Below are 27548 nucleotides of genomic sequence, written 5' to 3' on the forward strand. Positions count from 1 at the left end.
GTAGCAGATCATCTGCCTACATGATCTACTTCCTGCAGACTATAAACTACAAGATGCCTGTAGATGTGAAAACACAGTAGGCACATGGACTGCTGGAGCTGTGCCTAATTTAGGACAAGACATGAGTCCTCGACGTAAATTAGGCACAGCCTCTGGCAATGCACGGGGCTACCATAGAGCGGCATAAATGCTGGTCTATGATGTTTATAGCCCCCATGTGTTTATCACCATTTTAAATCATTTTTGCTTCCATGTGTCCTCCTTGCTGCTGCTAATCTGCACCACCAGGGCTTGGCTCTGGCTTAAAACATGTCTCCTTCCACCTCTGGAAGCTGACAATAAACTGGCTTCTTACTTTCCCTATAGACAGAGTTCTCTCACTATACTGGCATGTTGCTACAAGGCAGAAAGCTATTTCTATTGGCTGCTCACTATGCAGAGACCCAGCTGAGGGGGGGACAGAACATTTGTGACTCAGCTCAGTAGATGATGTCTACATTGATATACACTTTTGAACACCAAGTGATGCATACTATGTAACGGTTTACATAATTATTTTTTTAATAGCATGTAAATGACACGTAATTAATAATTTATAAGATATCTAATGGTGGGACAAACTCTTTAAAGTACTGTATCTAAAATAAAGGCTAAGGATGCCCACCAATGGAAAGGTTAGTCTTTCTGAGTGCTATTGAAGACAAATAGACATTGTGAATAAGACATAGGACCATAATATAACAACCCATGCACCAAAAATAAAAGGATTTTAATAGAGATCCTATTACTACACTTGACTTGCAAACTGGTCTTATAGTCCTGCATTTTGTGGCTTTGTGTATAATTATCCATGATCCAATTCACATTTAAGAAACTATTGCTGCAATAGTTGGAAGCCCAACCACGCACTGAGAAAGAACACTCGTGATTTTCATGAAGACAGAAGATAGACAATTCCCAGAGAAGTTTCATGCATCTTGTTTTCCAGCATCAATCTCAGGTTCCTTTTCTTCAGATGCTTCCAACCCAGTGTCATTCTGCTCTGTATTTGTGATTGCTGTATCCACAGAGGGGACATGGTCATCTACTAGCACACCGTCATTTGTAGGATCTTCCAAAGGCTGTCTTTCCACAATGTCAGGTTTTTCATGATTCTCTACTGAATCTAAATTCAACTGATTTTCATTTGTTTTTTCAATGTCTTGGGTCACTACTGTGTCCTCGGTCTCAGGAGGAATATCTGGGCTCTTCTGTTTACTGCCCTTTTGTGTGGAATTAAAGAAGTTTAGTAATTGATTGTCAATGGAAAATTACAGAACAGCAAATTTGGTTCCTCAAAGCATTGTGTAGGGACAAGAGTGTATAATTTTTAGCCTACTATTGAACTGAGTGTACCTTGTTATATTTCTAAAACATAACGTTTATTTTACTTAATTAAGATAATGAGACACTTTGTATAAAACAATGCTGGTGATGCACTGCTTTACTGGAAGGATGTCAGGTATTTATTGCAGCTATAGATACCTGTGTTTGGTGCGGCTCTTTGTTGAAGGGGACGCTTTAAATTTACCTATCGTGGTGGGGATGCTCGGCCTAGGTTCTATCCCTATATACGCTAATTCTGAACGCTGGGAAAACCCTGACAGGCTGTGATCGGAGCACCCGCCTGAAAAGGGCGACCCCCAGCCGATGTCCCCTCCAACAAAGAGCCGCACCAAACACAGGGATCTATAGCTGCAATAAATACCCGACATCCTTCCAGTAAAGCAGTGCATCACCAGCATTGTTTTATACAAAGTGTCTCATTATATTAATGAAGTAAAATAAACGTTATGTTTTAGAAATATAACCAGGTACACTCAGTTCAATAGTAGACAATTTTAGACACCACTGAGTTTTCAAATAGCTGGTCACAGCTACCCCTGACCTCTATTAAATGTGCATATGTATAATTTTATAACCTCCATTACAAACCACTGTATAAACTGGTTTTCAAATTTCATTATACAAAGCAGCACGGATGTTGCCAGTAAGGCGATGCAGGCAACAAATGGTATGATGGGTGGAGTGTGACAACGAATGGTTAAATATTCTCGGTCTGGTTGTAAGAGAAGTATAGGCACAGTTGTAAAGTACTAGGTTATTCATTTTTGGTTTGCAGACTGCAGTCCTCAGTAAACCTATTATGCATTTAGAGCTACTTCTTAAAATATTGGGGGAGATTTATTAAACTGGTGTAAAGTAGAACTGGCTTAGTTGTCCAAAGCAACCAATCAGATTCCACCTTTTATTTCCCAAAAGAAGCTGTCAAAAATGAAAGGTGGAATCTGATTGGTTGCAATGGGCAACTAGGCTAATTCCACTTTACACCAGTTTAAAAAATCCCCCCAAGCATTACCTTCAAGGGGAGATTGACAAAGAGCAATTTGTGGCACTGAATACTCAAAATGAATGTCCCCTGGGAAATGTAATATTACACGGTAGCCACTCAAAAGATTGTGCAACCATGGCTGCACAGTGTCCTTTATACTCCAATAGGGACTGTTAAAGGGGTTGCCAGAGTTTAAAGGGAGTCTGTCACCAGCGACCTAGACCCAGTCCCTTCTTGGCTGCTTTGCCACTGCCTGGTCCTGTCAATCAAAGCAGCCAGGGAAGGGTTGGCCACATTAATGTCACGGTCCGGCCTGTGACAGGGACTAGAAGATCAATGAAACTGGCTGCACATGATTGACAGCCTATTTGGTTTCACCTTTCTGTGTTGTTGCTGGGGATGACCACACCTCTTGTCTCAGGTGTAGCTTAAGTGGTCATTCCTTCTACTCTTTTTAGTCCGGCCTCACCCATCATGCTATGCGGCCAATAGCTCCTTGTTTGTGGAAGTCCTGGTGTCGGTTCTCTCTGAGTTCCCGCTCGTCCGCATACTTCTGGAACTTTATTTTATCTTTGTTGTTTTCCCTGACCTGCTGATATTAGGCCTGAGGGGGTCTCCTATTCCTTCATCTGAACTGACACTATCTGCAGGCCCCTGTTAGGGTTAGAAAGGGCTTAGGTTCCTGCGTATGGACATTCCAACCATCAAGGTCTCTTCACACCGATAGCAGTCAGGGCTCGGTGTAGGGACTCGCTAAGTGTGACCATTTCCCTTTCTCTAGGTTCCAGGCCTAATACCTTTTCCCTTCCCTTCTGTGTTCAGTGTGGAGGGTATTTACCACACGCAGTGACAATAAATGAGCTGAGCTTGTGTGCTATGAGAGCAATAGTGATGCCCTCATTGCACCACAGGTCTAATTTGCATATTCAAGGGGTTGTGTCATCTTAAGCATCGTTAGGATATCACATATGCAGAACACTTTGATTAAAGTGCATTTACTTTATAATTCCAATTGTTCAGCACAAAGTCATATGTATAATTGCATCCATGACCTATGGCACAAAAGCAGCATCTGAATACAATCAAGGGGGTTTTTCAGAAATGAGACATGGTGTTTCTGAATTAAGATGGAGGGCATTGAATGAACTCATGAGCAAACAATCTGAATTGGATTACTTCAGAGAGAAGTGTTTTGGACACACTCTCTGGACAGTCTGAACCCGAAGATTAAATGAAGCTTGTAATTGGAAGGTGTTCTTATAAGTATTTGTTTTTGCATTTTTCTATAAGATAATGGTGTTATAATTATATATTTTCGTGGTAGCCTTGACTATTTAAATCCACAGGATCAATACAGAGCATGATGAAGGGGGCGTGATGCTTGAAACGTTGAAATTGGTGAGTAGAGATGTCAGGCGAATGATTAATTTTTGGGGCCTATACTGGCTGACCGTTACATATTTATCCTGTGACCGCCTAATGTACCTCCAGCCACAGAATCCAAAGTTCTTTGCTGTCAGGTGAATGCCTATTGGCTAATTTTTGGGGCCTGTACTGGCCGACGGTTACATATTTATCCTGTGACCGCCTAATGTACCTCCAGCCACTGAATCCAAAGTTCTTTGCTGTCAGGTGAATGCCTATTGCCTAATTTTTGGGGCCTGTACTGGCCGACGGTTACATTTTTTTTTATCTCTAGCCACATAATCACATCCCTGTCTCACTCCTCTGCCTCTCATTATGGTGGTGTATGAACCGCATTCACCACAAGGACCTTCTAATTTCACAGGGTCATGTCACTGTGCCCTCTGATACCCTTTTACCACAGTATGGCGGGGTTATCCAGTCATAACTGTATCCCGTTCCCTGCCCACGCCATTCTTTTTTAGACCTGGCATGAGCGGGAAAAATATGCAGACTGCGGTGCTAAGGATCTTTGCGCCACAATCTGTGTCAGAAATTCGCCTAACATAGACGTATTTATAAATAATAAATGACCCCCTAATTGTATTATTATTCGGGGGTAGGGATAATATCTTTATAGTATATAGATTCTAGTGTATTATACTGTGCCCTGTATTTCCCAGTAGAAAATGATCCTTGGGAAACACAGTCCTCATCCCTGACCACCAGGACCAGTTAGCGCTCTGTCAGTACATGGCGACTTCCCCTCTCCGCCACGCTGCTCCGCTGTGTACTGGTGCTTATTCTGATACTAGGGATGGGTTCACATCCTATTTTTGCCATCCATTTAATGCATACCAAAAATGTATGCATTAACAGATGCCTCAGACTGATGCCGTACAGTGGCGTCTGTTCACCATACAGTTCCATGGTAGAAAAAAAATACGTTAACGTATGCATTTTTTTTAAATGGACTCTGCAGGAAACAAAAACGTGGAGAGCTGCACATTCAAACCGATAGGAAATAAAAAATTTCTAGACTCCAGCAGGGCACATTTTTGAGAGTTTCCCTTTAAGACACATAAGACTCTGGTATATCACTGTCCATGTTGTGGGACTATTTTTGTACTTCTAGTGTTTGCTGGCGGCCATTAAAGTGAAAGGGGCACGCCGCAAACATTTGATCGCAAAAGCGCGTTAGTGAATCATCTCGGTCGATGTTCGTCCATCACTATAGTCCGAACATGCTATCTCTCCATGCGAACTGAACGTTCTCCATGAATTGATAAGTATCTATGGACTACCTGCTGCATTCGTGCTAAATGTGTATGTCATGGATGTGAAATTGGAATTATGAAGTACAGTAAATCCACTTTCACTGAAGTCAGTGTCCTGTCCTGATGGATTTGTGAGTATCCTCGGACATATTAACATGCAGCTGTCTGTCTGAGCTCACACCTATAGAACATATAGAAGGGAGCCCATATGCACAGCCACCTTCCATTTATTTCTATGGGAGTGCTGCTCAGCTATTTTCAGAAGTCCCACAGAAACAGTGTTTTAATCAGATGAACCACAGCTATGTGTCTTTGCAACTGGGTAGGGAGGTTGCTGCTGACAGATTGTAAAATAACATACTAACACTTTTTAGTAGGATAGGGTATGTCAAGGACCATGAAAGGTCAGCACTTGTGTGAAGTGTCAATTTTGACAGTTCTTGAGACAACAATAGTATTTGGAAAGGCTGAGCATATCATTATTAGCTTTACAAATAAGGAATACTTAGAAAATCATGATGTAAGGGGTTTTACTTGTTAACCATATATGTTTGTATCCTAAATTTAACATTCTAACAATGTAACTGCATGGAGAGTCAACCTATAAAAAGGCTTTGTCTCATGACATTGGCCGAGCATTCTTTGACAGACACCTATTGCTCTCTACACACACAGATTCACACATACACATTACTTTAAGGGAATCACTTTTTCACTCATTTTAAATTGTTTGCTTGTTACTTTTTGAGATTCATCTGCTGTGTTTTATTTTTTTTATTCCTAAACTTTGTAACCTGCTAAGGCTACTTTCACACTTGCGCTTGATCGGATCCGTTCTGAACGGATCCGATCATATTAATGCAGACGGAGGCTCCGTTCAGTACGGATCCGTCTGCATTAATAACTTAGAAAAATTTCGCAAGTGCGCAAGTAGCCTGAGCGGATCCGTTCAGACTTTCAATGTAAAGTCAATGGGGGACGGATCCGCTTGAAGATTGAGCCATATGGTGACATCTTCAAGCGGATCCGTTCCCATTGACTTACATTGTAAGTCTGAACGGATCCGCTCGCCTCCGCACGGCCAGGCGGACACCCGAACGCTGCAAGCAGCGTTCAGCTGTCCGCCTGTCCGTGCAGAGGCGAGCGGAGCGGAGGCTGAACGCCGCCAGACTGATGCAGTCTGAGCGGATCCGCGTCCATTCAGACTGCATCAGGGCTGGACGGAGGCGTTTGGGTCCGCTCGTGAGCTCCTTCAAACGGAGCTCACGAACGGACCCATGAACGCTAGTGTGAAAGTAGCCTAACATAGTTCCCCAGCAGATTGATTGAGGCAACTACTTTTATTTACTACTGGAAAATCGACTGCTACATTTGAAATCCTTGACATGTTAAAGCCAACTTTACAGGATGATCCATTTGCATTCTTAATAAAAATTTGAACAGGCTTATAGAATGGTCATGGAAACTGAGGATGATTCTGAACCCACCTCAATGATAGTCATTTGTAAAAAGATTTAAATGCCTTGATCCAGTCTCCAGGGAGTTGCAATTAGGAAAGCTAAGTTTACAAGAGGCAGCGACATTTATTGATCAGATTAGGAGATCGATGAAACAAAACAAAGTAGTGTTAAGGCCAAAGTTGTTGCTGTCCAAAAAAAGATGGAAAAACAGGTAACTAATTCAAGTCATCTTAAACCAAACCCTCCCATGAAAGGAGAATATTCCAAACAGCAAGGAAAGGTGTCATTTCACAGAGGACAAGTTATCATCGTGGGAAAATAGGACATTTAAAATGGCAATGTAGGAAACTCTTTAGTGAGACACAAAATTCAGGGAAAGAAAATGGTTTTGTGCCAACAGCTCGTTCTCCACAGCAGTATCAGTCACAGTCACCGTATGCACCTCTAATACAACAAATTAGAGAATTAACATTGAATAACACAATGTACAAGGGGAAATCTTATGGTGATAAGATTGAGGGGACAACTGGTTTGTTACCTTCCCCATGACTAGGAAGAACTATGACCTCTCGTCCTTTGGAACTAGTAGCTAACTAATCAGGATTTGCCTCTAATTCCAAATGCACCTGTTTTGTACAATTGTTGGTTTTAGTGGAAAGAGCGGTACTAAAGTGACTTTAGCTCAGAATGTTGGTTTGGCAATACCTGCCTATCTGAAAACTGAAATTGACATTTGGCATAGTACTAACTCTGAAAACATCATAGGAACTGACATCATGAAAAAATGGGGTTGGGTCATTGACTTAGGTAATAAGGTGATCTGGAAAGATGTTGATGGATCTAAACCTGTAGTCATTGATCCCACGGAATACAGACATGTTGGGACTGTTTGCTTAACAGAAGTTGTTTCTTCAGAACATTTGTGGCCAGACACTGGTGATGATGAAGTTTTAAAAGGAATTGTACAATGTTCTCCTTCTTTGTGGGCACAATTCAGAAATGAGGTAGGCACAATGAAGGAAGTGCTTGTAAATGTGGAGGGGAGAGATCCTCCTCCCCAAAAGCAGTACAAATTGCAACCAATTGGTCCCATGTCTAAAATCATACAGGAACTGCTTGATCAGGGTGTAATTAGAAAAGCTAATTCAGTAACGAACAATCCCCTGTGGTGTATCGTGAAGCCTGATGGTTCATACCGAATGTTATTGGACCTAAGACTGCTGAATAAGTATACCCAAAATGTGGCACGATTGAATGCTAAGGCAAAGTTTTTTTTTTCTGTTTTAGACATCAGTAATGTTTTTTTTTCAGCATTCCTCTTGCAAAGAGTTATCAATACAAGTTTGCATTTTCTTTCATGGATGAGCAATATGTATTTTGCAGATTGCCTCAAGGAACTCATTTATCACCTAGCATATTTCATCAGGCAGTTGCAAAAGTATTGTCCAAATTTTCAAGACCCGATTGTCTGTTGCAATATGTTGATGACATTCTTCTAGCCACTGAGGTTAGAGTTGCATTTGTCTCTCTTTTAGCAGAATTGTTTTCATTGTTGCACGAAGCAGGTTTGAAATTGAATACCCAAAAAGTCAAGTTGATGCAAACTAAAGTGAGATATCTTGGAGTGTTAATCAGTCCAGGAAAGAGGCAGCCTCTTCAAGAAAGGATTGAAGCTATTGCTTCTCTTCCCATTCCAACATCACACAAGGCTCTAAGACATTTCTTGGGTCTGGTAAATTTTTCCAGAGAATTCAGAGAAGGGTTTGCAGAAAAAGCTAAGCCTCTTTATGATCTCTTAAAAGATAATGATGATGACTCTTTTGGACCATGGAAAGATAACAACAGAAGGCATTTTAACTTTTAAAGCGAAATGTGCAAAACTCTCCAGCATTGTCAACAGCTATGCCTCTAGCACCTTTTGCTTTGCCGCTTCATACCTCAGACACGGCTGTGTCAGCTGTTCTCTTGCAGTTGCAAGGGGGAGAATGGTGGATTTTGGGCTATTTCGCCAAGCTTCTCACACCTGTGGAAAAAGGGTTTGAAACTTGTGCAAAACATTTGGTGGGTGTTCATTTTGCTGTCAAGGCAACAGTACACATAGTTGGATTTAACAAAATCATTCTGCAGACTCCTCACTCCACATTAAAACTTCTCCTTGAGATAAACATCCCAGGTGAGTAGCATCAAAGATTTGCACATTGGTTGTTGTCTTTATCATCAAAGCAAATTGAGATTGATCACAAAGCCAAGTATGTACTTCCTCAACTAATGCAGTATGAAAGGAAAGTGCATGAATGCTTAGAGACATTTTGTGAACCAAATTCATCTCTTTTTAGGAGAGATGCAGAGAACATTGATGAACCAGTGTTCGTTGATAGCTCCAGATTCTGTTCAGAGGGAAAATACTATTCAGGTTATGCTCTCTGGTATCCTCAGAGGGGATATGCAGTTCAGCATAGGCTACCAGGACACTATTCAGCTCAGAGAGCAGAGTTAGAAGCTGTCAAGACAGTACTGACAATTGATGAGAAAGAAAACAAGAGTCCCTTGGCTATTTATAGTGACAGCTCATATGTCGTGAGATCACTGACAGACTATTTACCAGTGTGGGAGAAGAGGTTTTGTTGATTCCTCTAACAAGGTCCTGGTTCATAGTGATACACTCCAGGAAGTATTCAAGTTGGCTAAAAAAATCAAAATGGTTATGCTACAGTGAAAGTCCAAGCATATAAGAAAGGCAAACATGAGCTAGTTATTGTAAACAACACAGTAGATGCATTGGCTAAGGAAGCAGCTATGACGGGAGAGTTGCAGGGATAAACTGAATCTTTGAAAGCTTTACCAGTTAGGGAAAATCACAAGCAAAGGATTCGTCCATTGCTACTTCTCAGGTTGATCCAAAACCTCCCTTTGTGAAAACAGTGTTTTGTGTCATGACTATAAGGGGGAATTGCGTCCTGTTGTCCCAAAACACTTACAAATTGAATTCACCAAATACAATCATGAGAGTTTAGGTCGTTTGGGTCAGGAAAAATTGTTAGGAGTTTTCAAAGAGAAATTTTACTGGGACAAAATGTAGAAGACTGTCCAAGATGTTGTTCAGTCATGTCTCATTTGTGCTCAAGTCAACCCGCGACCTAAAGGACAAAAGCCTCCACTTTTACGAATTGCAGATGGTCCTTGGTGTACATTACAGATAGACTACATAGGTCCTCTACCTACAGGTAAACACGGACTGAGGTATGCATTAGTGGTGGTGGATGTATTTTCAAAATGGGTAGAGATCTTACCTGTCAGGAAAGATGATGCTCTGTCTACAGCGAGGGCATTGATGAATCATGTGTTTTGTACTTGGGGGATCCCAAGAATGATTACCTCTGACAGAGGAGTTCATTTTACAGGTAAAATCATGCAAACAGTTTGTGCTATTCTAGGCGTAAAACAACAGTTCCATGTATTGCATCACCCACAATCTGCAGGCATTGTGGAAAGAATGAACAGAACTATTAAGACAAGAATTGCAAAAATGTTATTAGACAAAGGTAATACATGGGTTGATGCAGTACACTTTGTACTGATGAGTATAAGAGTAACTGTTTCCTCCACGACACAATATACTCCATTTGAATTGATGACTGGAAGAACAATGCCATTAATTTTCCCAAACGAACCATTCTTGTCTACTCCTCAAAAAGATGCAGTAGCAAGGTCCAGGTGGTTAGTTATTACAGGAGAATTTAAGTACAATTCTTCCATATACTGCATCCAAAATGCAATGCGTGATACCACCGCACTCTTCTAAATTTGTGAAAGGTGCTTTTGTAATGATTAAGAGTGGAAGGTCCCTTTGAAATCATTGACACTATGGGACAAGTAATGATTTTGGTTCAAAGAGCACCAAATGCTTTAAAGAATATTCACAGACAACAAAAATTGTGGGTACATGTTGATCAATGTAAATTGTATGTACCAAAATAATGATACTGCTTTTCTCCATAGGGAATGAAATTCTTCATGGAAAATGCATTCTACAACGGAAAAAGATGTCTTCAGAAAAACTGTTTCATGATGAGAATGTCATTGTTGATGATGATGTTCACAACAACGTTTTCAGAATTCTTTCATGATAAAAAGAGTGACCATGGTACAGAGACTTCAATCCTTGCATGAAGAAGAAGAGGATTTCATCTTGAGGATGCTCTGGAAGAACAAATTCTGGATAATTCCAGAGACATTTCCGGAAGTCTTTGTATGGGTTATGGCGTTAACTGTTGTATTGAATTACACTTCAGACATAATACACACATTGAATTACATGCAACAGCAGGACCCAAACCAAAGTTCACTCAATTACAAGGAACAGTCACACATAACAATAGAACAGGTACATGGGAGTGTACATCGATAGATGTATACTGAATTTGCATATGATGGTTCTCATATAGAACAATTGGATCTTTCTTCATGTCTACACTGTTTCTAAAATAATCTGTTTACCGGAGCAAGATAAGACTATTTATCATTCTTGTTTCCATAATCAAACTTCTTGCCATGCACGGATTGAGACTGTATACTCAATTCATGATTTGGTAACTCAAGTTGGTCTAAACAAAGTTTGTGTACAAGTGATGTCTGAGAAAGAAAAGGTCGTAGCATTCTTTTCTTTTTGTATACATTACGAGAATTTGACGAGGTCTATATTGTTTGGAAGGAGATTTGAGAGCTATTTCTATGAATTTAGGAAGACTTAATATTTCTTCCATAAATACAAATCAATTGAAAACCCTTCCAATGCAATTCAATCTCACTCAAATTGACAAATTTCCGTGGGATGAGTGGACAGAAGAAATTAAAAAGGATAAAGGTCTTTTAAAAATATTAAACAAACAAGTAAAAGAAGCTGAAATTGCATTTAATCACCATCAAGGACAATTATCAGAAATAGAACATTAATGGAATACTATGTCTGGAACATCTTGGTGGGGAAAATTGAATAAATCTGTAAATATGTGGACAAAATCTTCTGCATAAACAGCAGTTGGGAATACTTTGTCCCATCTTATTATTATTATTATATTTATTGTGATATTTTTGTGTTATCTATCAAATTTTTTATTATGTATAGGATTAGGAAAACATATCGGAATATAAAAGAAATTAATAAGGGAGACATTTTAAAAGAAATGTTAAAAAGAACCCAGTATTTCAATTATATATTGAATACTGAATCAAAAAAGTATCAATCAACCAAGTGTTATAACATGGTCAATGAATGAATGTGATACGAATGATGAATAATTGCGTTAAATTAGAAGGTTATGATTGAAAATTTTGATTTCAAATCATAATCAGGGGAAATGTAAAATAACATACTAACACTTTTTAGTAGGATAGGGTATGTCAAGGACCATGAAAGGTCAGCACTTTTGTGAAGTGTCAATTTTGACAGTTCTTGAGACAACAATAGTATTTGGAAAGGTTAGGAATCCTCCTAACTCAGCATATCATTATTAGCTTTACAAAAAAGGAATACTTAGAAAATTATGATGTAAGGGGTTTTACTTGTTAACCATACAGTCATGTGAAAAAATTAGGACACCCTTTGAAAGCATGTGGTTTTTTGTAACATTTTTAATAAAAGGTTATTTCATCTCCGTTTCAACAATACAGAGAGATTAAAGTAATCCAACTAAACAAAGAAAACTGAAGAAAAGTATTTTCAAGATCTTCTGTAAATGTCATTCTACAAAAATGCCTATTCTAACTGAGGAAAAAGATAGGACACCCTCACATGTATTCCCTCTTAAATTGGCTCAGATCTCACACAGGTATATCACACCAGGTGCACATAATTAGTAGATCGTTACTCTGCATGTTGAATGAGGCTTGCCCTATTTAAACCTCAGACATTTAGTTTGGTGTGCTCCTGACTGTTGAAGTGAGAGTGAGCACCATGGTGAGAGCAAAAGAGCTGTCAGAGGACTTCAGAAAAAAGATTGTAGCAGCCTATGAGTCTGGGAAGGGATTTAAAAAGATCTCAAAAGATTTTGAAATCAGCCATTCCACTGTCCGGAAGATAGTCTACAAGTGGAGGGCTTTCAAAACAACTGCCAACATGCCCAGGACTGGTCGCCCCAGCAAGTTCACCCCAAGAGCAGACCGCAAGATGCTAAAAGAGGTCTCCAAAAACCCTAAAGTGTCATCTCGAGAACTACAGCAGGCTCTGGCTACTGTTGATGTAGAAGTACATGCCTCTACAATCAGAAAGAGACTGTACAAGTTTAACTTGCATGGGAGGTGTGCAAGGAGGAAACCTTTGCTTTCCAAGAGAAACATCGAGGCCAGACTGACATTTGCCAGAGATAAAGTTGACAAAGACCAGGACTTCTGGAATAATGTTCTTTGGACAGATGAGTCCAAAATTGAATTATTTGGACACAACAGCAGAGGACATGTTTGGCGTAAACCAAACACAGCATTCCAAGAAAAGAACCTCATACCAACTGTGAAGCATGGAGGTGGAAGTGTCATGGTTTGGGGCTGCTTTGCTGCAGCAGGACCTGGTCAGCTCACCATCATAGAATCCACGATGAATTCTACTGTGTATCAGAAGGTGCTTGAAGAACATGTGAGACCATCAGTTAGAAAATTAAAGCTGAAGCGGAACTGGACCATGCAACATGACAATGACCCAAAACATACTAGTAAATCAACCAAAGATTGGCTGAAAAAGAAGAAATGGAGAGTCCTGGAATGGCCAAGTCAAAGTCCAGATTTGAATCCCATTGAGATGCTGTGGGGTGACTTGAAAAGGGCTGTACGTGCAAGAAACCCCTCAAACATCTCACAGCTGAAAAAGTTCTGCATTGAGGAGTGGGGTAAAATTTCCTCAGACCGATGTCGAAGACTGGTAGATGGCTACAAGAACCGTCTCACTGCAGTTATTTCAGCCAAAGGAGGTAACACTCGCTATTAGGGGCAAGGGTGTCCTATCTTTTTCCTCAGTTAGAATAGGCATTTTTGTAGAATGACATTTACAGAAGATCTTGAAAAGACTTTTCTTCAGTTTTCTTTGTTTAGTCGGATTACTTTAATCTCTCTGTATTGTTGAAACGGAGATGAAATAACCTTTTATTAAAAATGTTACAAAAAACCACATGCTTTCAAAGGGTGTCCTAATTTTTTCACATGACTGTATATGTTTGTTAGAATGTAAAATTTAGGATACAATGTAACTCTATGGAGAGCCCACCTATAAAAGGCTTTGTCTCATGACATTGGGAGAGCATTCTTTGACAAGACACCTGTTGCTCTCTACACACACAGATTCACACATACGTGTTACTTTAAGGGAATTACTTGTTCACTCATTTTAAATAGTTTGCTTGTTACTTTTTGAGATTCATCTGCTGTGCTTATTTTTCTCTTCCTAAACTTTGTAACCTTTTCTTTTGTGAATTAAATCCTGAACTCTCCATATTTTGTTGGCTCCTTCTGAAGCATTTCTTACAAAATTAAGAAATGCTGGACTATATTTAACACAGATTCCCTTTAAAAATGGTAAATGGCTGGTGTTACAATAATGAAAGAACCCCCCCTCCACTCCCAGCTGGTTTTGTTTTCATGACCACTGCAGTATTCACTGGCCTCAGTGGTCTTGTGCATATACCACGGAGGCCAGTGATGCAGTAGTCACATGCAGTATATGGGCATGTCATTGCTGCAGCCAAAAAAAAAAGTGAAAATCAGTAAGAAGTGAGTACCGATCCTGACACTGCAGATGCACTTCTGTGGTCACTCACCACCAAAACAGTTTACGATTCTGTAAAACTCCTGTTATTTCCAATGGAGAGTGATAGTAGTGATTAAGATAACGAAATGAAACTAAATCTAAAGTTAAAAAAAAATCTTATAACAACTAGATGATTTCTTAAGGAAGGAGCAAGGAAGGATGCCAGAAACACGTCTAGTCTGAAGAATACTTACAACCACATTTTCATCAGTCTCTTCCACAGTAGGTAAGTGAGGTGCACCAAACTTTTCAGTAAGTTCTGCTATAGTTTTGGGGGGATATTCCTCTAAAACTTTTTTCTGAAAAAAACACAAAACTGTTTGTTTTAAAAACTGCTTACACAAACATGTTCTTCTCTTTAGCCCTATTATTAATTAACCCCTATAGGTCTGATCAATTTTGGGCCTCTAGGACAAAGCAATTGTTTATTTTTACATTGACATGAATGTATGAAGACTGTGGTGAAGTGAACTGTAGATGTGTTATGGGGATGTATATCTTCGTTCACACCCCTAGTCCACCACAGGTGTTCACCTGGCCTGAGGCGAGGTCAGGTGCAATAATCACTTGGGGATAAAGCAAACCACAGAGTGTGTGGAAGGGGGAATTGAAAAGGAAGCCTGCAGAGGCTCTGTATGGTTCCAGCCAGGAGGGTTGGTCACAAGGCTGAGGAGGTATGAGTATTGGGGAGCCCAGAAACGCCTGAAAAAAAAAAGAGGTGTCACACTGTCAGAGTCGGGAGGACTGCTGAACCATATCTCCCAAGGTATTGCATAGTCAACATCAGGAGGACTGGTGGAACGAGACCCCAATGGGTTGCAGTGGTCAAGCTGTCGGACTGAATGGCTGAGTGAAGTCGAATACCACAGTGTGAACACTGAGCTAGAGGCTAGTTAGGGTAAGCCTTGTTTTGTGTTGATGTGACACGTTGTGCTGTGATGCTGTGCCTTCATTGTGACCAAGTGATGCCAAACTTGGAAGCTTGATGTGCTGTGTGACAAATAAAGCAACGTCTGAGCTTGATAACCCCTGTCACTGCTGACCCTGTATGAGAGAGAGCGATCCTTTACAGGACCAATTTTTGTGGGATGAGTTGTATTTTTATGCATATAAGCTATTGACATTAATTTTGCCATTGTTTTTTTTCACATTTTAAACTTTACGGGGTCCACCATGCAGCATAAATAACGTTATTTGTATGCTTCGTGACAATATGAATATGGCAATACCAAATTTATCAGACTAAGACCTGATGATGTACACAGTGCGGCGCTGGCTCTAAAAAGATTGGGAAGTGTGACTGGAGGAAAACCCACGAGACCTGCAGAGTAGAGACGGAGAAGGAGAGGTAGGTATTTTTCTTGTTCTTTAGTCCTAGAAGGGTACTTAATCCTGGAATCTTAAAGGGGTTGTGCAAGAATGGGGTTATTTTTTTGGCAACCCCCCTCCCCCATTCTGCCAGAATTGCAAAGGGAAGAAGACTTGCTTGCTTCAGGTGCTGGCTACCCAGTCCTTCTGTAGAGCTATGATGCTTCTCTTGGCTCCATCGATGTAAACATCCGTTTTGAGATCGACACAGCTAATCATTAGCTGCTGTGGTGTCCGGCTCCCTTTGTGTAATGACAAATGGTCACATGACGCAAAGGGAACTGGACATCGCCACGGCCAGTGATTGGCTGCGGTGATTAGGGATGAGCAAATAGACTTTGGATGAAACATCCGAAGTTGATTTGCATAAAACTTTATTAGAATACTGTATGGAGCGAGCGTTCCATACAGTATTAGAATGTATTGGCTCCTGTGAGATTGGCTTCCTGTGAGACTTTGGGTAATAACTTCAGAAATGAATTTCTACTGTTAAAAACCTTTTACTGAACTCTGTTTCGTTCCAAGTGGTACCTTGAAACCGAACCAGAGTTTGGCAAAAGGTATTTTACTGTAGAATTTAATTTCTGAAGTTATTAGCCGAAGTCTCGCTAAGTAACTTCGGCTCATAAAGGCCAATACTTTCTAATACTGTACAGAGCGCTTGATAAATACAGTATTCTAACAAAGTTTCATGCAAATCGACTTTGGATGTTTTATCCAAAGTCGATTTGCTCATCCCTAGCGGTAATGTCAAACCAGATGTTGATATTGATGGAATCCAGCGGAGCATCTCAGGCCTGCAGGAGAAAGAACGTGGAGCCAGTGCCGGGAAGCAGGGAAATCATCTCTTTCCAGTTCTGGCAGAATGGGGGGGGGGGGGGAAGGTTGCCAACTCCCCCCCCATTCTTGCAGAACCCCTTTTAATTAATTAGTGTGGCTTTAATGTCTCTGGGTTTTATTGGCTACCATATTTGAAAGACCCAGAGCCAGCTGCCATAGGATCCATGTGATCATGTTAAGAATAAGGTTTTCTAAGTGCTCAGCTATCTTCAACTCACCCACAGATACTGAGGGGAGCTGTGATCATGTATGCATGCATGCTACCACTCCAATCACATTGGAGATGTCTGTTCTCAGGACAGAGGGGGTCCAAGCGATCATATCCTCAGTGATCATACAGTTTTCGCTTAGCCTCTGGATAGATGCTAGACGTTGTTTAAGAAAACCCAGTTAAGTACCATCTTGTTTAAACTGATGATCTATCCTCTGGATAGATCATCAGCATCTGACCTGCGGGGGTCCGACACCTGGGACCCCCACCGATCAGCTGTTTGAAAAGGCAGCGGCGCTCAAGTGAACTGAGCTTAGCAGCACCAAGAACAGTTGATACTAGTCGTGAAGTCACTGGGCCAGCGGTAAACAGTGAGAAGGAGCGCAGCTGATCTCGGTTGTCGGAGGATAGATCATCAGTTCAAAAAAAGCTGCAGAACCCCTTTAACTTCAGTATCTGCGATGCATTGGCAGCTCTCACCTTTTGTTGCTCTTCCATTTTATGCTGAATCAAAAGTTCTTCTTGCTTAAGCTTTTCAATTGTCTCAAGCTCTTGTCTTGCCTCTTCTTTTTCTGTTTCCAGTTGCTCCATCTCCAGTTTCCTCTTTAAAGTAAAATAAATGGAAAAAATAACTAACTGTAAAATAATCATATCCAGATAAGATTATTATTAAAACCACAAAATTTGGTTTTCCAGGAGTTAAATAGCGATGACTCTTTCTCAGGATGAGTCACCAGTTTATCATCAGTAGGGGTCTGACTCCTGGGACACCCACAAAGCAGCTCTTTGAAGTGACTAGGGCTTCTTCATTGTATACCAACCACAGCATCAAAAATTGTATAGTGGCTGTACTTGATCCAATTCCTGGACCTCCACAGAGCAGCTGTCTAAATAGGCAGTGGTTCCTTCATTGTATACCAAGCACAGCACCATATACGTGAATGAGATTGAGCAACTTAACCGTTAGACGTGACATCACAGGTATAGGAACAGGCTGCAGCACTCATCGAGCACCTCAGCCCATTCCAGTAGCTAACTGGACCCCACCTGAAGTTAGGTCATCAATATTTAAGTCTAGGAACACAACTTTAAGAAAATTATATGCAATGAGGCTTTCTATTTTCTCAAAATCTACCCTGCAACTTTAACACACTGATTTTTTATTTTTTGGGGGGGGGGGGGGGGGGGGATTTTTTTTTTAGTACAGCATCCTTCTGTCATATCATTTGACAACACAGTTTAAGCTTGCCACTTGTTGCAGCCACACAGATCTGGTGGTGCAGTTAATTGCCAACTGCTTAAGAAATATCTGATGAGAAGAATATGAAAAATGTGTGCTGGGATGAAAGCACTTAGTTTATGTTTATTAAACGGATCTTACCCTTTTCAGCATTTACGGCATACAGATGTGTGCTTCCTTACCTTTCTCGTAGCTTAACATAATCTGGAATATGTGGCATGATATGACCAGCTTTTAGAAAAAACTATGATAGTGTCACAAGATGTCTATCCTGTATATGTCTAAGGTTCCATTCACACGTCCACAGTGTTTTGCAGATCCACAAAACACTGGGCTGATAGAAATGCAGCTGCGGACAAGAATAGGACATGTTCTTTTTTTTGGGGCGGAGCTGCATGACAGCACACTGTGTGCTGTCCGCATCATTTCCGTCCCCATTGAAAATTAATGGGTCCGCATAATTGAAGGACGGATCCGGACCCTAAGTGTGGACGTCTGAATGGAGCCTAAATGTGCCAAGCCATGGGCTGTGCTGCGAACTGCATGTTGAGATATTGTAATACATTTGCATCATGAGAAAGTGGAGTCTTTAAAGGGGTTCTTCATTAATGACTTAAAATGGCTGCCAGCAACTTGTCCTAAAATGTGAGCAGGACTGGTTGTCACCACTTGCAGAGATGGTTGGGGGAGGGGTGGGGCTTTACTACACACTACGCTCTGGCACTTGCATATAATACATGTTTGTGACTTTTCCTTTTCGGCCGGTCAGCCATCATCTCATAGTGATAGGCTGGATCACATCATTACCATCTATTGTAAAGCAGTGCAATGTGTAGTGAGGCCACACCATTCACCCCCCTAGATAGCTGTACAATTGGTTGCAACCAGTCCTGGCTACCAGTGGCAGACTGGGAAGTTAAAGTGACCCTAGAAAAAAAAAATACTAAAAGTGGCCCTGTTTTGTAGTTGAATCCAAATTGATGGGTAGCAGGGTCAGCAATACCATATTGTGGCACATTATACCACCCCAACAGGGACAAATTCCACAGCCCATCACAAAATACTGCCAGCAACACAAAATACATATCCAAAAACTTCCACTGGCCGGCTGTGAGGAGGACTCGGGTGGCCTCCTGGACATCAGCCCACCAGAAAATTTCCCTGTAAGGTCTATGGCCAATCCTCCTCTGCTGGCTACATACTAGGGCAAGGTACTGTTGGTCACCTTAAATCATTCCTGGAAAACTCCTTTAACCAAGTTTGAGCTAAAGTAAGTATGCAAACATCTGTATCTACTGGTGCACTGAACAATAAGTTGTTATACCAGAAATACTAGCTCCAGTGACTAGAGAAACATCTGTCTATATCTCCAGAGATTTGGCAGTGAAAATGGTGTGTAACTACCACATACTGAGCATAGTATATGCAGCTGGCCTACCAGGAACTGGGCAGTATATATTCTACAGGGTCTCTAGAGACTGGACAATGCGTGCATGGATTTGGTTATGTGTTTATGTTTTGGATACACTTATAGTTGGACATGTGGCCATAGACACCACGCCTTGTGGAGGGGTGGATTTAGTCAGGCTGCCTCTAGAATATGAGAAACATACAGATGTAGTAAAGTTAACACACATGGCTTTATGAGATGTGTTATCTAAACTAAATGCGTTAAGCAAGCACCTTCAATTGCTTTTCAATGGCTTTTGTTTGAAGATGACGCAATGAGTTAAGAAATTTTAGTTAAGAGTTTGTGTGTTAACCCTGCTACATCTGTATGAATGATTTTCGTTTGACACATTCATTTCATGGAATAATGAGTCATACCATGCATACCATGGTCTTCAGACCCTTTCACTTTTTTCACATTTTGTTATGTTGTGGCCATCTGCTGAAATAAAATAAAAAATTAAGTTTTTCCCATCATTCTGCACTCCGTATCCTATAATGAGAATGTAAAAAATCTTTGCGCATTTATTGAAACGGAAAAACTAAAATCTTGCATTTTGATAAGTATTCAGATCCTTTACTCAGGACTTACTTGAAACATCTTTGGCAGCAATTTCAGCCTCCAGTCGTCTTCCGTATGATGCCACAAGGTTGGCACATCCAGATTTGGGGATTTTCTTCCATTCTGCAGATCCTCTTAAGCTCTGTCAGGTTGGGTGGGGACCATTGGTAGACATTTTTAGGTCTCTTCAGAGATATTTGATTGGGTTCTAGTCAGTGCTCTGGCTGGGCCACTTAAAGACATTCACAGAGTTGTCCCTAAGCCACTGCTGTATTGTCTTGCCTGTGTTCTAAGGGTCATTGTATTGTTGGAAGGAAGACCTTTCATAAACCGCAGAGTGTTGCAGTGACAGTTGACCATTTGTCCCATCTGCACACAGGATATTTGGGGCTCTGCCAGAATGACTATTGGGTTCTTGGTCAGCTCTCCCATCAAGGCCATTACTTAGTTATGTGGGTGGCCATTTCTTCCATTTCAGAATTATGGAGGCTTTCAGTACAATTTTTTTCTTTTTTTGTACTCTACTCCAGATCTGTGCCTCCACAAAATCGTGTCTCAGAGCTCTACAGGCTGTTCTTTCCTCATCACGGCTTGGTTTTTCCTCAGATATGGTTTGTCAGCTATGAGATCTTATATAGACAGGGGTTTGTCCTTCCATATTATGTCCAATCAACTGTATTTACTACAGGTAGACTCAAATCAAGGTGTTAAAACATCTCAAAGATGGGCAAGAGAAATGGGGGGGGGGGTCCCCAGAGCTACTGTACATTCAAAGTTTCATAGCAAAGGATCTGAATACTTATGTCCAGGTGAAACTTTAGTTCTCCCTTTTCAGGTTCTGTTTTCACTTTTTCATTATGGGGTAATGATGGCTGATTGATGGGGGAAACATTATTTTTTCTTATTTTAACACAAGGCCGCAACATGACAAAATGTGAAAGAAGTGTCTGAAGAGGTAAAGGAAGTTGGGTCTAAAGACCTTCCAAATGCATTCTACATAGACATGGCTTACATTACCTTCTCGTGTTCATCTAGATTGCTTCTGTACTTGTAAATAAAGTGTGCAAGATACTCAATAGGGTCCACTGGTCTTTTCTCTATTATTTCTGCCAGTCCCTCTGCGAGGCATTTCCCTAAGGTCCTCGATATATATTCAGAATCCATTCTCGACCCAAAAATTCTAAATCTATTTTCAGAAAATAAAATAAAAAGTATCACTGAATGGGCTCACTCATCGCCAGTCTTCATTCTGTAGCCAAGTAAGTGAACCGTTGAAATTACCTGGATTTTTGCATTGATTACTAAAAAGATGTTTGATAGCTAGGTTACAATTAGGGATGAGCGAATCGACTTCGGAAGAAATATCCAAAGTCTTTTGCATAAAACTTTGTTCCAATACTATACGGAGCAGGAGCTCTGTACAGTATTAGAATGTATTGGCTCCAATGAGCCGAAGTTATTCGCGAATCCCTAGTTACAATTCTAGACAAACGCCATCTAACTAAACTAGTAACACACAAACAGTTGTGCCATTCTTGTCTTCTATTGAGCACATGGGGGGGGATTATCATCTCCCTTGTGCCTGAAAAGTGCTGTTAAAAAGTCTCATCTCCCGTTTTTTATGCCGTCCTCACCACTTTTCCTCAAGGGGCATGGTAGGGCTGGGAAGGGGACGTGGTCGGCAACTGCAACAAATTTATCTTCATTTACACCAGTTTTCTGACTCACATGAAGCCAGAAATCTACGGCAGCTTTGAACTGTCGTAGATTTCTGTTTAGGCACATGGGCTCTTGGAGGATGAGCCTAATCTATAAGGAGACGTGCACCTCATCATAAATTAGGCGCACAGGGGCTATCAAGCCCCGGAGCTTTCTTTATAAATTTCCCCATTGAGTAAATGTCCACAGTGCGGGGAGAAAAGTTAGTGAACCTCTGTGTTAATAACCTCCAAGGGCTAAGTGACAAATGTATGGGGTATTCCTATCTGGGGCATTGATGGCATATCGCTAGGCTATGTCTTCAATGTCAAATAGATGCAGGTTCCACCTCTTAGGAGTGGGTCAGGGATCTCCGAAGGGAACAGAGAGCATCTGCACATGCACGGCCATCCGCTGTTCAGCGCTATCGGAGCTCAGAGAACAACCGAGCGCTGGCTCGGCTATTTCCGGAAGTCCCATAGCGGCAAATTGAGATGTGGCCATACTTAAAGGGAGTCTGTCACCACATTTGAGCATATTAGACTGATCAAATAGCGTTATATGTGCCACCGAGAACTTAAAAACGGTACCTTTGTTGTATCTAATGGAGTTTTCTTTCAGCCAAAAATTAACTTTTAAGATTCTGTAAATGCGCCCTCTCAAGTGCCCAGGGCGGCGTCTCAATCGTCCGAGCCCCAGGCAGCACCTCCTCAATGGCTCATAACCCCGCCCTCCGTGTGCCTCTGCCTGCCCGTTTACTCTCCTCCTCTCTAATTTTCCACTGCGGCTGCGCGGTCAAATTCGTAGCGGGCGCAGTGGAAAAGGAGAGAGGAGGAGAGTAAACGGGCGGGCAGAGGCACACGGAAGGCGGGGTTATGAGCCGTTGAGGAGGTGCTGCCTGGGGCTCGGACGATTGAGACGCCGCCCTGGGCACTTGAGAGGGCGCATTTACAGAATCTTAAAAGTTAATTTTTGGCTGAAAGAAAACTCCATTAGATACAACAAAGGTACTGTTTTTAAGTTCTTGATGGCACATATAACACTATTTGATCAGTCTAATATGCTCAAATGTGGTGACAGACTCCCTTTAAGTGGTGCAATCTCTATTCACCTTATGAGACTTCCGAAAATAGCTGAACATGCTCACTTGGCTATTTTCAGAACTCTCATAGCAATGAATGGAGTGCACACTGCACACGCGCAGCATCATCATCTTCAATTCTCGGGCCCTGTTCTCTTGACAGGAGCGTGTCCCTACTCGCACCTTTCTGGCATTGATAGTAGGGTTGTCACGATACCAAAATTTAGATTCGATTTCGATACCATAAAAAAAGTATTGCGATTACAAGATACCATTTGATAACTCAGGAAAAAAATAAAACACCAAAAAAGCTGCGTGCATTCCGCATTTTATGGAATGCCAGACCCATAATAGAACAGTCCTATTTTTGGGGGGTACAAGGTGAAAATGGTGAATCGCGCAGTTTTATTTTGTTTTCTGTTACAGCGTTCACCGCATGGGAGATATAATTTTTTTTTATATTTTAATAGTTTGCACTTTTTCCGGCATGGCAATATGTAATACAGTTATTTCTTTATTGTTTATATATTTTATATGTAAAATTGGGAAAGGGGGCGATTTAAAATTTTAGTATTTTGGTGTTTATTTTTTTTACTTTTGACTTACTACCTGCAATCTTTTCATCCATTATCCTATTCCGCCTAATAGAGCTCTATCAGGGTGAATAGGACTTCACACTGTCCCTGCTGCCTCTGCATAGTACACACAGCAGCAGGGAGGTTACCATGGCAGCCAGGGCTTCAGTAGCGTCCCGGCTGCCATGGTAACCAATCAGAGCCCCGCGATTACACTGCTGTGGCTCCGATCAGAAGCTGCTACTGCACCACCAATAAGGAGGAGGGAAGGGGACCCTGTGGCCACTGCCACCAATGAATATAACAATGAGAAGGGGGGAGCCTGTGGCCACTGTGCCACCAATGATTATAATAGTTATAATACTGAGAGAGTTGGGGGGGGGGGGGGGGAACACTGCGCCACCAATGAATATAATTAGCACATTAATTTAAATGCAGGCAGCGAGTGCCGGCAGCTATATCACATATCCGGCAACCGTCCTCTATCACATGGCGCTGCGATCCAGGGCAATTAACCTTTCAGGTGCAGCACCTGAGGGGTTAATTGCCGGGGATTGCAACGCCATGTAATGGAGGTTGGGTGCTGGGTGTGTGATACCCTCTGCCTACACTTAAATTAATGTGTTAATTATATTCTTGATATGAAAGCACAATGAAATTCCAGCACTCACGATTTTGGTAGCTAAAATCTTCGTCTTTTATTCAGGCAGTAGACATATAGACAGGACATCCACCCACAAGTGTAGCAACTTTGACGCGTTTCGAACAGTAGTTCTTAGTCGTAACAATGAGCAGTGTCTCCTCTGGTACCTTTATACTAGTCTGAAAAGTGATTACTCTCCCCTCACCTGAAGGGCGGGGGAACAGAGGAGGCAGGGAACACTTTAACCTCTTGTTTTCCAGGTGAGGCACTGCTCATATGTTTTACAATAGAAAATTCATGCATCTATATAAAGTCACTGATTATTACATGAATCTGAAGTGAAAAATAACCATAAGTAAAAACAGTGAATATATTAAAATTGTCATAGAATATCAATTGTCAGGATAACAATAGAACACCACATTAATTATATATAACCAACTTAATATTAATTATATTCATTGGTGGTGCAGTGTTCCCCCCCAACCCCAATATTATAACTATTATAATCATTGGTGGCGCACTGGCCACAGTCCCTCCCCCTCCTCCGCAGTACTAAGCTCCCATTGGTGGCAGCGCCACAGGGGGGAGGAACTTCTTCTCCTCTGTGCTGCTGAGGAGAACATGGCACGCGCTGAGAGCGGCGCATGTTATGTTCTCTAACAGATACTAGGCTGCGCAGTCTGTCACGACCATATGGCCATATACAGCGCTTACATTGTCCTATCGCTCACCTATACATGAATGTAATGGTACCTTTTGTTATTTTCTTTACACTTGCAGAAGCTGGAAAACGACGTTTAATTCATATGCAAATGAGCACTCGCAAGTGCTCAGGGGCGGGCTCCTACACAGTGAACGCCACCCCTGAGCACTTACGAGTGCTCATTTGCATATAAATTAAACGTCGTTCCCACTACATCATATGCAATATTAAATGCTGGCATTGGAAAACACAACTTGACTCGCAAAAAAAAAAAAAAAAAAAGGCCCTTATACGGCTACGTGAACGAAAAAAATAAATAAATATGGGTCTGGGAAGGCAAGGAGGGCAAAATAAAACGGAAAAAAACTAAAAAAAAACCTCCAGGGTAGAAAGGGTTAATTAGGAAAATCTGCAGTAAATGTCAACAGAAATTGACATTTCTAAATGCACACCTCAGACCAATTTTTGCGCAGAAAATTCCTGCATGGTGTAGATGAGATTTTTACGTTCTTTTCTATTTATCTGGTCTGTGCATATAACTAACAGGAAAACGGTCTTAGTTACCCATAGCAACCAATCAGAGCTCCCCTTTTATTTCTTAAAATTATCTGAAAAAAATGAAAGGTGACCCCTGATTGGTTGCTATGGGCAACTAAGCCAGTTTTCCTGTTAGACAGTTTGGATAAATGATGCCCAATGTGTGCATTTACCATAGTGGGGGGAACATTGCCTAGCACCAATTCTACTGACTGTTCTGGGGCACAGAGTATGGGTGCACCCGTGAGAACAGTGCGCTGGTTAACATGTCTAGCTCCAAGGACCGCACCATTCAGTGTGTCGGGGGAACCTCACAATAAAACCACTCACCCGCCGCTCTCCCTGAGATCCCGTACTCACCAGCAGCCAAATGCGTCTCCAGTCTCCTAGCAACCGGGGAGGAGCGTCCCAGCATCACGTCAAGGCTTTGCGCGGCTACATAGTGAGCGGTGGCCATTTTGTGTTGGGTCGCTAGTTTATTACACGGCTGCCCGTAACAATTTCTATATTGAATTTGACCTACATTCATTAATCCAGTAATATTAACACTTCCAGCTCGTTTATCAAATAAAACTATCGAAAAGCAAACTGCTTGCGGCCATTTTGTTGGAGACCAGTAAAAAGTCTATATCGCGTTTGTTTCGCTCTGTGTTGTATAGTGCTGCCCTCTAGTGGACATGTATAATATTGCAATACATAGGAATAACACTATACAGTATATTGTGTACAGTGTATTACTGTATAGTCAATTGAAATCTGCACAACTGGCATTATTAACATTTATGTATGTTCATAATACTATAGCAACTTTAAGTGTAAGTCATTTAGGATCATGCTAAATATTAAAGATAGAAAACTCTGATAATCCTTTGACTGAAATCTTACTGAATGACAGGTTTCCCTTTTTCTAGATTCAATAAAGTTCCTGCAGGTCTTTCTGGAATTCCCATGATTTTTATTTTACCAGCATGTACTATAAACTATGGGGGTCATTAACTATCAGATTTACACCAGATGTTGCAGATTGCCGTGCAAAGGTTATTTGCACTGCAATCTGCGACTTTTCCCTGCTCATTCCAGGTCTAAAAAATGGGGAATGGAAGGGGGTTGGGCTGGCAGGCCCGTCTCATTTATAATTTTCTACAGCTGTTTTAGGCATAAAAAATGGTCTAAATTTAAGACGAGACCTATATATAGCCCAAAATCAAAGTCCAGGACCCACACCTAACTATATCATGAGAGCCAACAAAAGGTAATGCGTCAATTAGGTACAAAAACACATATAGTACTGAGGTAATCACAAAATAGCATAATTTTATTGAGAATCACAAAAAGATAATTGGCACAAGTCACAAAAAACATTTAACACAGGTCACAATACATTAAAATATTAAAAACCAAGAGGACTGATGGTGGGCTGTTGGTATATATTTGAAAAGTGCAAGTGCAATAATTATGATTGGTCACTAGTAAAAAGGTTTGTTCAACCAAACCACTATGGCTCAAAAGTACATTGCAACAGAAACTCATATGCATATACAGTACGTACAGCAGACACCTAAACATGTAGGTGATAATGCACACCACAAGAGGTGACTGAAGCAAAAAAGCAGCAAAATGTAGTAGGCATATAGAAAATACTGACCAACCAGCCTTGTATACCACACACGACCTCCACCAGTAAATTTAAGACAGCAAGGGCTGTTTCACAGGAGTGAGTCCATTGCGGGAATCACGCTCCGTGTGTGTGTGATCCTCCGCTTTGGACTTGCAGGAGCGCACGGCATTATACTGATTTATAATGCTATGTGTCTCTGCATGGCCTTTTTTCCACAGAATCATAGTGACATAAAGCTGCAAGATTTAAAGGGCTTTTCCGGTAATAACAATCTAACAGATTTTCATATCTGGAGCAGTTTACGGCAAATCTATATAGTTTAGGGCAGGCATGGCCAACCTGCGGCTCTCCAGCTGTTGTAAAACTACAACTCCCACCATGCCCTGCTGTAGGCTGATAGCTGTAGGTAGTCTGGACATGCTGGAAGTTGTAGTTTTGCAACAGCTGGAGAGATTTGCATGTGGTAAGTCCAGCATTTAACAATACCAGCAAAGTGAATGAGATTTTAAGAAATCCAGTGTAAATTGACCAGTGGTGTGGCTTTTAAAACAACGTTCATGTCAATTTTTCACGTTTTGCAAGGCACAAGGTGAAATCTGTGGCAATGCCGCAGCAAAATCCATGACAAATGAAATCTTGCATTAGATTTGTTGCAGATTTAACTGTGGAAATGTGACAAACTCCGCAATGGAAATTCTGCTGAAATTCTGCCCCGA

General features: G+C 41.2%; 1 protein-coding gene across 2 annotated transcripts; it reads right to left on the reverse strand.

Annotated features, from left to right (window-relative positions):
* Nucleotides 1–589: 589 nt before the first annotated feature.
* LOC122941850 (DPY30 domain-containing protein 1-like) lies at nucleotides 590–25797 on the reverse strand. Of its 2 annotated transcripts, none has more exons than XM_044299315.1 (5): nucleotides 25575–25797; nucleotides 20992–21160; nucleotides 17204–17326; nucleotides 14499–14603; nucleotides 590–1262 (listed from the first exon to the last, which is right to left on the reverse strand). In XM_044299315.1, exons 2-5 carry the CDS (start codon nucleotides 21136–21138, stop codon nucleotides 969–971), a joined length of 669 nt encoding a protein of 222 aa, XP_044155250.1. In that variant the 5' UTR covers nucleotides 21139–21160; nucleotides 25575–25797; the 3' UTR covers nucleotides 590–968. The 2 variants fall into 2 exon arrangements, with proteins under 2 accessions (XP_044155250.1, XP_044155251.1); XM_044299316.1 differs by lacking the exon at nucleotides 25575–25797 and adding an exon at nucleotides 25545–25561.
* Nucleotides 25798–27548: the final 1751 nt, after the last annotated feature.

This window comes from Bufo gargarizans, chromosome 6 (genome assembly GCF_014858855.1).
Source record: "Bufo gargarizans isolate SCDJY-AF-19 chromosome 6, ASM1485885v1, whole genome shotgun sequence".
Lineage (NCBI taxonomy): Eukaryota > Metazoa > Chordata > Amphibia > Anura > Bufonidae > Bufo > Bufo gargarizans.